This window comes from Rhinopithecus bieti, unplaced genomic scaffold (assembly GCF_001698545.2).
Source record: "Rhinopithecus bieti isolate Rb0 unplaced genomic scaffold, ASM169854v2 scaffold_70550, whole genome shotgun sequence".
NCBI classification, from domain to species: Eukaryota; Metazoa; Chordata; class Mammalia; order Primates; family Cercopithecidae; genus Rhinopithecus; species Rhinopithecus bieti.
In genome coordinates, this window is record NW_016826791.1 from 625036 (window position 1) to 637640 (window position 12605).

A 12605-nucleotide genomic window follows, 5' to 3' on the forward strand; every position below is an offset into this window, starting at 1 on the left:
GCCAAAATGGTGAAACCCCACCTCCACTAAAATACAAAATCAGCTGGGCATGGTGGCAGGTGCCTGTGATTCCAACTACTTAGGAGGCTGAGGCAGAATTGCTTGAACCTGGGAGGCGGAGGTGGCAGTGAGCTGAGATCTTGCCACTGCACTCCAGCCTGGGCGACAGAGTGAGACTCCATCTCAAAAAAAAAAAAAAAAAGAAAAGAAAAGAATCATAGATTTTTTTTTGTATTAAGAGGAACAGGAATAAAATATAAGAAACATCTGTAAATTTTTAATGAAGAGAAAGAATATTTGATAAAACTTACTAGCATTTGCTGTGATTCATTCGTTTTTTAGGAGTTAATATGTATCGAATAGTTACTCCATACCAGGAACTGTGTTCAGAGCTGTATATATATTATCTCAATTAACCCAAATAACAGAATACCTGCGGTTTACAGAAATACAAATTGATTCTGCTTCTAACAGGTAAAATTGAGGTTCACACCCCAGGCTTTTGGACTCCAGAACACTTGCTATTTCTAGTACACAATAATGAAATAGAGGATCACAGCTGTAGAGATCATATTTCAAAATCTTATAGCCAAAAGTGACTTTTTAAGTATTATATAATATAATACTAAAAAATCCTACTTTTAAATTTAAATTAGAGATTTTGATTTAGAAGTACAAGCATCTCTTCTATACTTGGGGATTTGGTTCCAGGACCCCCAGGTATAACCAAAATCTGAGAATACAGAAGTCAAATGTTGGCCCCGTGGAACCTGGCATACAAGAAAAGTTGGTCCTCTCTATGCACGGGTTTCACTGTGTTTTCCATCCTCATTCAGTTGAAAAAAATTTGTGTTTATGTGGACCCATGCAGTTAAAAACCATGTTGTTCAAGGGTCAACTTTACTTCAGCTCCTTGTTATTTATGAATATTATGCAAATAGAATTATTTTTTTCTCTTAAGATGTTTTTTCACGGATGCCACTCATGAATGGCCTTATTGGACCCAGTCCTCATCTCCCACATAATTCTTTGCCACCTGGAAGCGGACTGGGAACTTTCTCTGCAATTGCACAATCCCCTTATCCTGATGCCAGGTACAAGCCTTATTTTCTATGGAAACTTAAATTGCACTAATTTCTGTTTGGTTTATATATAAATTAGTCTGCTTAAATGATTGTGTATATTATTGTAAGTTGCATTTATTGTGGCTTTTGCTATAAACATGTTACTTTTAACTATTTTGTAATAGGTTTTAATGAAAGCTGTACTTGGACATATATTTAAAAAGTTATTTTATGTTTATAAAGTGAAGATATTTATTTTTTCCCAGGGATAAAAATTCAGCCTTTAATCCAATGGCAAGTGATCCTAACAACTCTTGGACATCATCAGCTCCCACTGTGGAAGGAGAAAATGACACACTGTCGAATGCTCAGAGAAGCACGCTTAAGTGGGAGAAAGAGGAGGCTCTGGGTGAAATGGCCACAGTTGCACCGGTTCTGTACACCAATATTAATTTCCCCAACTTAAAGGAAGAATTCCCTGGTAAGTCATGAATATATTATTTCTATTTTACCAACATTGTCACATGTGCAATAACTTTTTTTTTTAACTGCGATAGAGAGGTAGCTTAACTAATTTTCATCTTTGATGACCCACAATATGAAGATTCCCTAGATATCTAGAAACATCTTGCATGTTTACTTTGTCCTAGACCGTGCATCCATTCTCATATTTCCCAAAAGTTAGTTTCAATTAATGAAATGCTCAGTTTTTCAGCTCCTAGCAGTGCTTACTAATATGTGGAAATCAGTGTTATGTGATTCTTCAAAAATTTCTAAAACCCAAACTATCATTTAATCAAAATATTGCTACGCTAAGTCAGTGAATTCTAAGTAGTGTTTATAGGAAACGAATTCAATATTGTCTTCCCTTCTTCTCCCTTCACCTTCCCTGACTGTCCAGCTATTACCACTGCCTCTTGAAAAAAGCAGAAGATAAAATAATAGTACAGTTTGTGAAAATTCTGATTAACCAGTGAATGAGACGTTTGGATTAATGAGATGTCAATTATTGAATATATGCAAGCAATGCAGTTTTACTATTTTGAGTTCATGGTGTCAGACAAACCAGGGTTGAAAAAGTTATTCAGACTCAGTTTTGCAGTTGTTTCCCAGCTATCTATCAGTACACAAACTCTTAAATTACTAGAGGGGTACCTGGAAGTGACTTTTCATTTGGATGACCCCTGATTTTTAGGTACCTTTTTGGATTGGCATCTTCATGGTACTTTATTCCTTATGTATTGTAATAAATGAAATGCTTTTTATCCAACAATAGAAATCAATGGTTTGATGCAGGGAGACCTGTGAAGGCAGTGTCCCATTCTTCAGCCACTTTCTTTCCATGCTTACGTTTGCTGTTTATGAACATACATGGGTATGTTGTCATTTTGTGTCAGCACAAATTGTCCTTACAGCAGAGCTATAACTTTTAAAAGTATTTTCTTTAATAATTTTACTTGTGATTCAAGAACCTCATGAAATACTGTGTTAAAGCTGTTGATCTGTGAACTGATTTTCGTTTTCATTGGCTTTTGGAAGCTTGCTTTCTTTTTGTAATGTGGAATAAATAATTTCTATATTTATCATTAACTGTTGATCGTAGCCAAGCATCTTCATTTTGTATACCATCATGACACTGAATTTCATACAAATGGTTTGAACTGATTACTTTTCCATGTGTTTGTTGTCCGCACATGCTAGTGAGATGCTTATTTATGACTTTGTTTACTTCTGGTAGGTCAAATTGATAGACTTCTGTTTAGCGCAGATGTTTTACAAACTTATGCTTTGGTTCCGGTGGTATCTTACCACCAGAGGGAATTTATTATGTTTGGCTTACATTTTTGCTACTTTGTCCCTTGAATCTAAAAAAAACTTCCCAACTTTACAAGCTAGGTTGTTAATAAGGCAGCACTTCATTTAGAAAACATTTGTTTGGCCTACAGTATGCCAGCATCTTTGTTCTTTGTAAAGAACTTAATATAGGTCTACTACCTCATGAGAATACGGCCTGAATAAGATTAACTGTCAGCAGTTCATCAACATTTTTTATTACAGCACATCATTAGCATGACTCTGAGAAAGTGTTATACTCTGTTCTTTTGTTGCAGATTGGACTACTAGAGTGAAGCAAATTGCCAAATTGTGGAGAAAAGCAAGCTCACAGGAAAGAGCACCATATGTGGTATTTTAAGAAACTCCTATCTTTTAAATATTTAAATACAATGCTTGAACCTTATTTGTATAAGGTTAATAAAAAAACAAATTTCCATTTCAGAAAATGCTTTTTAGTACCTGTACAACAAGCAACTTTATTTTACAGTGATTTTCTAACTCCTTATGTCTTAATAGAGAGTGTGACATTTTATAAGCAAGTTAACAGAACAAAAATGTTGAAGATTGAAAATCAGCTATTATAGGGGGCAGGATGAATTCATTTCACTTTAAAATTGTTTTATCTCTTCAGCCGAGGTACAGTTGGCAGTCTGTATCCATGAGTTCTATATCTGTGGATTCAACCAACCATAGATAAATATTTTGGAAAAACGTCTATACTGAACTTGTACAGACTCTTTTCCTTGTCATTATTTTTTTAAACAATATAGTATAACAGTGATTTACATAGCATTTATATTGTGTTAAGTATTGCAAGTAATCTAAAGATGACTTAAAGTATACAGGAGGGGCCAGGCATAGTGGCCCACACCTGTAATTCCAGCACTTTGAGAGGCCAAGGTGGGCAGATGGCTTGAGCCCAGTAGTTCAAGACCCGCCTGGACAACATAGCCAAGACCTCATCTCTATAAAAAAATGAAAAAATTAGCTGGGTATGATGGTGCATGCCTGTAGTCTCAGCTACTTGAGAGATTTGAGGGATTGAGGCTTCAGTGAGCCAAAATTGTGCCACTGCATTCCAGCCTAGGTGACAGAACAAGACCCTGCTATGTCAAAAAATAAAAAAGGAGAAAGTATACAGGAGGATATGTGTAGGTTATATGCAAATACTATGACATTTTCTATAAGGGGCTTGAGCATCTGTGGATTTTGGTTTCTGCAGGGAATCCTGGAACCAATACTCCATGGATACAGAGGGACAACTGTATTCAATTTGGAGAGTGGATTGGCATGCCTCAGTGTCTTCCACAGTCACCTCTTTTCTTGTTAGGTTTCATAGAGAATCTATGCATCTTGAAAGAGAAATATTTAGACATCTTTAAAGAGTTTTTGACACATGATCTTTGCCATGAACTATTAGGTAATTTTATAAGATTCGCAGTTCATATGGTAAATTATTTTTTCCCAAAGAGCCAAATTAAGATTGTCAGCTGGAACCAAATCCTTGCTTTCATTTTAAAGCATATTAAATGTGTATTATTGTTGGAAAATATATATAGTTATTTTCCAGCTTGTTCCCCAGTGCACATATTTTCATTTACAGTGATTATCTTGAATAGAGCATATATGTGTGTATGCTCTATCACATATATATAGATGTATTGATATGCTGTGTTTTATCTTGACTTTAATTAGGTAATGACAGAATTTTTTAAATTTTTAAGTGATTTCTTTAATGATACATTTCAAATATCCAGATTTTTTTTTTTTTTTAAGACTGATTGGATTTTTTTTTTTTTTTTTTTTTTTTTGAGATGGAGCTTCGCTGTTGTTGCCCGGGCTGGAGTGCAGTGGTGCGATCTCAGCTCACTGCAACCTCTGCCTTCCAGATTCAAGCGATTCTCCTGCCTCAGCCTCCCAAGAAGCTGGGATTACAGGCATGTGCCACTATGCCCAGCTGATTTTTTTTTTTTTTTTTTGAGACAGAGTTTTGCTCTTGTTGCCCAGGCTGGAGTGCAACCATGCGATCTTGGCTCACCACAACCTCCGCCTCCTGGGTTCAAGTGATTCTCCTGCCTCAACCTCCCGAGTGGCTGGGATTACAGGCATGCGCCACCATACCTGGCTGATTTTGTATTTTTAGTAGAGACAGGGTGTCTCCATATTGTTCAGGCTGGTCTCGAACTCCTGACCTCAGGTGATCCGCCCCAGCCTCCCAAAGTACTGAGATGATAGGCGTGATCCACTGCCCCCGGCCTAGTTTTGTGTTTTTAGTGGAGGTGGGGTTTCACCATGTTGGTCAGGCTGGTCACGAACACCTGGCCTCAGGTGCTCCACCTGCCTTGGCCTCCCAAAGTGCTGGGATTATGAGCATGAGCCACCGTGCCTGGCCCCAGCCCCTTCTTTCTAAATTGAAGGAGATGTGATTTCTAAGGATATGTTAAGAAAACTAGGAGCTAAAATATTAAATCACACCTGGGATCTTTAAGCTTAATTCAAATGCATAGAGAGGATTATATCCTCAACTGATAGATACTGTGCACTGTAAAGAGCGAAGATGAGTAAGTGTCCAGATCCTTTTTTGGGAGGTGCTGTAAGTATTTCAGCTATTTTACCTGACTTTTTTTTCTTTTATTTGAGAAAGTTCATGATAGCTTTATTTTATTCCTTAAAACATTTAACATAATCTGGGGAATATTTTTTGTCTTCTTTTGTCAAAGCAAAAAGCCAGAGATAACAGAGCTGCTTTACGCATTAATAAAGTACAGATGTCAAATGATTCCATGAAAAGGCAGCAACAGCAAGACAGCATCGATCCCAGCTCTCGTATTGATTCAGAGCTTTTTAAAGATCCATTAAAGCAAAGAGAATCAGAACATGAACAGGAATGGAAATTTAGACAGGTATGGAATTTTGGATAATCTACTTTTGAAGTTGCATTTTTATGTTTTGAGAGGGAGGTCTTTGCATTATTATTTTAGAATATAGTTCTTAGACCACGAAAATTTGATTAAGGATAGACTTGTTTCTCTTTTCAGTAAAATATATTTGAATTGATTTGGGAAGTTTATTGAAATATTATAAACAATATACTGCCCTAGGCACAAATGGAACATGCCATGATGAGTAATTTCTTCAGGAATTCATAATCTAATATGGGAGCAATCTGGTAGCTGCTGACATCAAACAAATTAACTTTCTGTTGCTTTTCCCCCCCATGATGATAGTTTTCTTCATTAACCTAAATATGATTGCTTTTTCTTTCTATTTTAATAGCAAATGCGTCAGAAAAGTAAGCAGCAAGCTAAAATTGAAGCCACACAGAAACTTGAACAGGTGAAAAATGAGCAGCAGCAGCAGCAACAACAGCAGTTTGGTTCTCAGCATCTTCTGGTGCAGTCTGGTTCAGATACACCAAGTAGTGGGATACAGAGTCCCTTGACACCTCAGCCTGGCAATGGAAATATGTCTCCTGCACAGTCATTCCATAAAGAACTGTTTACAAAACAGCCACCCAGTACCCCTACATCTACATCTTCAGATGATGTGTTTGTAAAACCACAAGCTCCACCTCCTCCTCCAGCCCCATCCCGGATTCCCATTCAGGAGGGTCTTTCTCAGGCTCAGACTTCTCAGCCACCTTCACCACAAGTGTTTTCATCTGGGTCCTCCAACTCACGACCACCATCTCCAGTGGATCCATATGCAAAAATGGTTGGTACCCCTCGACCACCTCCTGTGGGCCATAGTTTTTCCAGAAGAAATTCTGCTGCACCAGTGGAAAACTGTACACCTTTATCATCGGTATCTAGGCCCCTTCAAATGAATGAGACAACAGCAAATAGGCCATCCCCAGTCAGAGATTTATGTTCTTCCTCCATGACAAATAATGACCCCTATGCAAAACCTCCAGACACACCTAGGCCTGTGATGACAGATCAATTTCCCAAATCCTTGGGCCTCTCCCGGTCTCCTATAGTTTCAGAACAAACTGCAAAAGGCCCTGTAGCAGCTGGAACCAATGATCACTTTACTAAACCATCTCCTAGGGCAGATGTGTTTCAAAGACAACGGATACCTGACCCATATGCACGACCCTTGTTGACACCTGCACCTCTTGATAGTGGTCCTGGACCTTTTAAGACTCCATTGCAACCTCCTCCATCCTCTCAGGATCCTTATGGATCAGTGTCACAGGCATCAAGGCGATTGTCTATTGACCCTTATGAAAGGCCTGCTTTGACACCAAGACCTATAGATAATTTTTCTCATAATCAGTCAAATGATCCATACAGTCAGGCTCCCCTAACCCCACATCCAGCAATGAATGAATCTTTTGCCCATCCTTCAAGGGCTTTTTCCCAGCCTGGAACCATATCAAGGCCAACATCTCAGGACCCATACTCCCAGCCCCCAGGAACTCCACGACCTGTTGTAGATTCTTACTCCCAATCTTCAGGAACAGCTAGGTCTAATACAGACCCTTACTCTCAACCACCTGGAACTCCCCGGCCTACTACTGTTGACCCATATAGTCAGCAGCCCCCAACCCCAAGACCATCTGCACAGACTGACTTGTTTGTTACATCTGTAACTAATCAGAGGCATTCTGATCCATATGCTCATCCTCCCGGAACACCAAGACCTGGAATATCTGTCCCTTACTCTCAGCCACCAGCAACACCAAGGCCAAGGATTTCAGAGGGTTTTACTAGGTCCTCAATGACAAGACCAGTCCTCATGCCAAATCAGGATCCTTTCCTGCAAGCAGCACAAAACCGAGGACCAGCTTTACCTGGCCCGTTGGTAAGGCCACCCGATACATGTTCCCAGACACCTAGGCCCCCTGGACCTGGTCTTTCAGACACATTTAGTCGTGTTTCCCCATCTGCTACCCGTGATCCCTATGATCAGCCTCCGGTGACTCCAAGATCTCAGTCCGACTCTTTTGGAACCAGTCAAGCTGCCCATGATGTTGCTGATCAGCCAAGGCCTGGGTCAGAGGGGAGCTTCTGTGCGTCTTCAAACTCTCCAATGCACTCCCAAGGCCAGCAGTTCTCTGGTGTCTCCCAGCTTCCTGGACCTGTGCCAACTTCAGGGGTAACTGACACACAGAATACTGTGAATATGGCCCAAGCAGATACGGAAAAATTGAGACAGGTAAACACATTGTATGTTCTCAGTTTTAAATGTATTATTTGAGGAAGCTGTTCATTTCATCAAACTGAGTAATTTCTACACAGGGGTTAATTTCTTATTTTTTTAATTCTGTAGAGTTTGTCATACTGCAAAAAAGAAAAATGAAATTGATGAAATTAATACCAGTTTAATTTATTCTGTATCTGATTTCAGTCTTCATGAATTCACAGGGGATCCTTAAATATTGGAGCTTTGTTTTCTGATAGTTGTCTGGCAAGTAAAAGTACCCAAATCATCAAATTACTTTTCCTAATATATTGAATAGTGAAATGTAACTGGTGTTTCATCAGACTTTGAAATATTACAGTAGCCACATAATGAAAGTATCAGGATTTAAAAAGCCACTAACCTGCCAGGCACAGTGGCACATGCCTGTAATCTCAGTTACTTGAGAGGCTGAGACAGGAGGATTGCTTGAGCCCAGGAATTTGAGGCCAGCCTGGGCAACATAGCAAGATCCCATATCTAAAATAAAAGCCAATAACTGTGAAAAAGCCATTAATTACCACAAATTCCAGTGATTTTTGTTTCTTCCCATTTAGCGGCAGAAGTTGCGTGAAATTATTCTCCAGCAGCAACAGCAGAAGAAGATTGCAGGTCGGCAGGAGAAGGGGTCACAGGACTCTCCCGCAGTGCCTCATCCAGGGCCTCTTCAACACTGGCAACCAGAGAATATTAACCAGGCTTTCGCCAGACCCCCACCTCCTTATCCTGGGAACATTAGGTCTCCTGTTGCCCCTCCTTTAGGACCTAGATATGCTCTTTTCCCAAAAGATCAGCGTGGACCCTATCCTCCTGATGTTGCTAGTATGGGGATGAGACCTCATGGATTTAGGTAATGCTTTTAGTTTCCTACCAAATTTGAATTGCTATTAGAAGAAGGAAACAGAGCCAGGTGTGGTGGCTTGTGCCTGTGATCCCAGCTACTGGCTGAGGCGGAGGATTGCTTGAGTCTCAAAGACCAGCCTGGGCTAAATATAGTGAGACCCCCAACCTCTTCAACAAGTTTAAAAATTATAAGAAATAAATATACAAATGAAGTTAGTATTAATCAGGAAGCTGTTACTGCTTTCTATTTCTTTCTCCCCTCTGAGATATATATAATCAGTTATTTTCTGCTAATGAGAGGTCATAGACATTTTTTCCCCCTCTAAGAACTCTAGAGACTCTGAAAACGTTACCTTTGTTTTTAAGTATTAACTGTATTAGCACTACCGTGCACCCTTAATGATGTAGTTTATCATACGACATCCTCAAAACGTAGCTATTCTGTGTAGGCAAAGCCTCCTACGGTTTGATGAGACTTGTCCTCTCTCCAAATTTCTACCTTTTAAGTTTACAGTCTAGATTAATTTTAGGCTGTGTGCAGTGGCTCATGCCTGTAATCCCAGTACTTTGGGAGGCCAAGGTGGGCGGATCACTTGAGGTGGAGTTCAAGACCAATCTGGCCAACATGGTAAAACCCTGCCTCTAGTAAAAATAGAAAAATTTGCCGGCCATGGTGACGCATGCCACGCCTGTGTTCCCAGCTACTCGGGAGGCTGAGACAAAAGGATTGCTTGAACCCAGGAGGTGGAGGTTGCAGTGAGCCGAGGTCTTGCCACTGCACTCCAGCCTGGGAGACAGAACAAGACTCTGTCTCAATTAAAATAATAATAATAATAAATTTTAGAGATTTCTAAACTGAAAGGACTTTCCCTTTGGGAACTGTCCATGGTGAGATAGGGTTGTAAGTTAGTGGTGATGAATCATAAGAATGTTTCCTTTTTCAGAGTGGCTAAAGTCAAAGCCAAACCTATGCCCTGGTTATAATAAGGAAATACTTCTTTAAGATATGCTTTTTAGTTTTATGTCTTTTAGTCTTATATCTACCTTTATGTTACAGTCTTTTAGTTTCCTTTTCTTCCACCTTGGTTATAATTTTTGCCTCTTGCTACATTTTATATTCTGTGTAAGTTGCCTGTAATCTTATTCTTAATTTCCCTTTTTTCTTCCACCTTGTTATAATTTATGCCTCTTGCTATGCTTTATATTCTGTGTAAGTTGCCTGTAATCCTATCTAAAAGGAAGTACAATATAAAATAGTCCAACAATTTATTCATTTACTTAATCTCTATAGATGAGGCCTACTCGTCTTTTTCTCTGACTAAAAGTTTAGTCTATTCCATCGTCAAACCTGTGCCTTTGTATAGTCTCATGTACTGAGGCCTGTAAGTCCCTCAATAGGTATGAAGACCTATCTTAACTCAAACATCCTCCCCAAATCAGCTGCCTCCATTGAACCTCCCTAAATATAAAAGAAACTCTTCCTGAAAAACTCGAGTAGTATTGTTCTTACCTCTAAACAATTGATTTCATCTGCTTGGTTGTTGTTCCTTTGTCTTCATTTTTGTTATCTGTTAAATCTTAAGCCTTTAGAGCTCAGATATGGTGTTCGTTGTAGGATACTTAGCAAAATCTTACTTGCATATTAATATCTGTAAATACTTTTTAATGGCGATAGCTTTGCTTTTGTAAGTCATTGTATTTGGCAACATTAATTTTGTATCTACAATTTAATTGAAAACTTCCCCTTGTTTTCAACTTAACTCTAAATTTAACATAGTGCCTATTTGCTTTTTTTATTTTTATTTATTTTTTTTTAAGATTTGGATTTCCAGGAGGTAGTCATGGTACCATGCAGAGTCAAGAGCGCTTCCTTGTGCCTCCTCAACAAATACAGGGATCTGGAGTTTCTCCACAGCTAAGAAGATCAATATCTGTAGATATGCCTAGGCCTTTAAATAACTCACAAATGAATAATCCAGTTGGACTTCCTCAGCATTTTTCACCACAGAGCCTGCCAGTTCAGCAGCACAACATACTGGGCCAAGCATATATTGAACTGAGACATAGGGCTCCTGACGGAAGGCAACGGCTGCCTTTCAGTGCTCCACCTGGCAGCGTTGTAGAGGCGTCTTCTAATCTGAGACATGGAAACTTCATTCCCCGCCCAGACTTTCCGGGCCCTAGACACACAGAGCCCATGAGACGACCTCCCCAGGGTCTACCTAATCAGCTACCTGTGCACCCAGATTTGGAACAAGTGCCACCATCTCAACAAGAGCAAGGTCATTCTGTCCATTCATCTTCTGTGGTCATGAGGACTCTGAACCATCCACTAGGTGGTGAATTTTCAGAAGCTCCTTTGTCAACATCTGTACCATCTGAAACAACGTCTGATAATTTACAGATAACCACCCAACCTTCTGATGGTCTAGAAGAAAAACTCGATTCTGATGACCCTTCTGTGAAAGAACTGGATGTTAAAGACCTTGAGGGAGTTGAAGTCAAAGACTTAGATGATGAAGATCTTGAAAACTTAAATTTAGATACAGAGGATGGCAAGGTAGTTGAATTGGATACTTTAGATAATTTGGAAACTAATGATCCCAACCTGGATGACCTCTTAAGGTCAGGAGAGTTTGATATCATTGCGTATACAGATCCAGAACTTGACCTGGGAGATAAGAAAAGCATGTTTAATGAGGAGCTAGACCTTCCAATTGATGATAAATTAGATAATCAGTGTGCATCTGTTGAACCCAAAAAAAAGGAACAAGAAGACAAAACTCAGGTTCTCTCTGATAAACATTCACCACAGAAAAAATCCACTGTTACCAATGAGGTAAAAATGGAAGTATTGTCTCCAAATTCTAAGGTGGAATCCAAATGTGAAACTGAAAAAAGTGATGAGAATAAAGATAATGTTGACCCTCCCTGCTCACAGGCTTCTGCTCACTCAGACCTAAATGATGGGGAAAAGACTTCTTTGCATCCTTGTGATCCAGATCTATTTGAGAAAAGAACAAATCGAGAAACCGCTGGCTCCAGTGCAAATGTCATTCAAGGATCCACTCAACTACCTGCTCAAGATGTAATAAACTCTTGTGGCATAACTGGATCAACTCCAGTTCTCTCAAGTTTACTTGCTAATGAAAAATCTGATAATTCAGACATTAGGCCATTGGGGTCTCCACCACCAACTCTGCCGGCCTCACCATCTAATCATGTGTCAAGTTTGCCTCCTTTAATAGCACCGCCTGACCATGTTTTGGATAATACCATGAATTCTAATGTAACAGGAGTCTCTAGGGTAAACCATGCTTTTTCTCAGAGTGTGCAGGTAAATCCAGGATTCATTCCAGGTCAATCAACAGTTAACCACAATTTGGGGACAGGAAAACCTACAACTCAAACTGGGCCTCTAACAAGTCAGTCTGGTACCAGTAGCGTGTCTGGACCCCAACAACTAATGATTCCTCAAACATTAGCACAGCAGAATAGAGAGAGGCCCCTTCTTCTAGAAGAACAGCCGCTGCTTCTACAGGATCTTTTGGATCAAGAAAGGCAAGAACAGCAGCAGCAAAGACAGATGCAAGCCATGATTCGTCAGCGATCAGAACCATTCTTCCCTAATATTGGTAGGAATTTTCTTTCTTTCTTTTTTTTTTTTTTTTTTTTTTT

The 12605-nt window shown here is 39.5% G+C and overlaps 1 protein-coding gene across 5 annotated transcripts in view; it reads left to right on the forward strand.

The window, feature by feature from the left end:
- Positions 1-12605, forward strand: part of KMT2C (lysine methyltransferase 2C) — a 233321-nt gene that overhangs the window by 178208 nt on the left and 42508 nt on the right. For all 5 annotated transcript variants that reach the window (XM_017863662.1, XM_017863658.1, XM_017863659.1 and 2 more), the window contains 7 exons: positions 962-1094; positions 1331-1545; positions 3176-3249; positions 5621-5803; positions 6177-8060; positions 8642-8934; positions 10746-12562. In XM_017863662.1, coding sequence (XP_017719151.1) covers positions 962-1094; positions 1331-1545; positions 3176-3249; positions 5621-5803; positions 6177-8060; positions 8642-8934; positions 10746-12562 — 4599 coding nt within the window. The remainder of the gene's footprint in view (positions 1-961; positions 1095-1330; positions 1546-3175; positions 3250-5620; positions 5804-6176; positions 8061-8641; positions 8935-10745; positions 12563-12605) is intronic.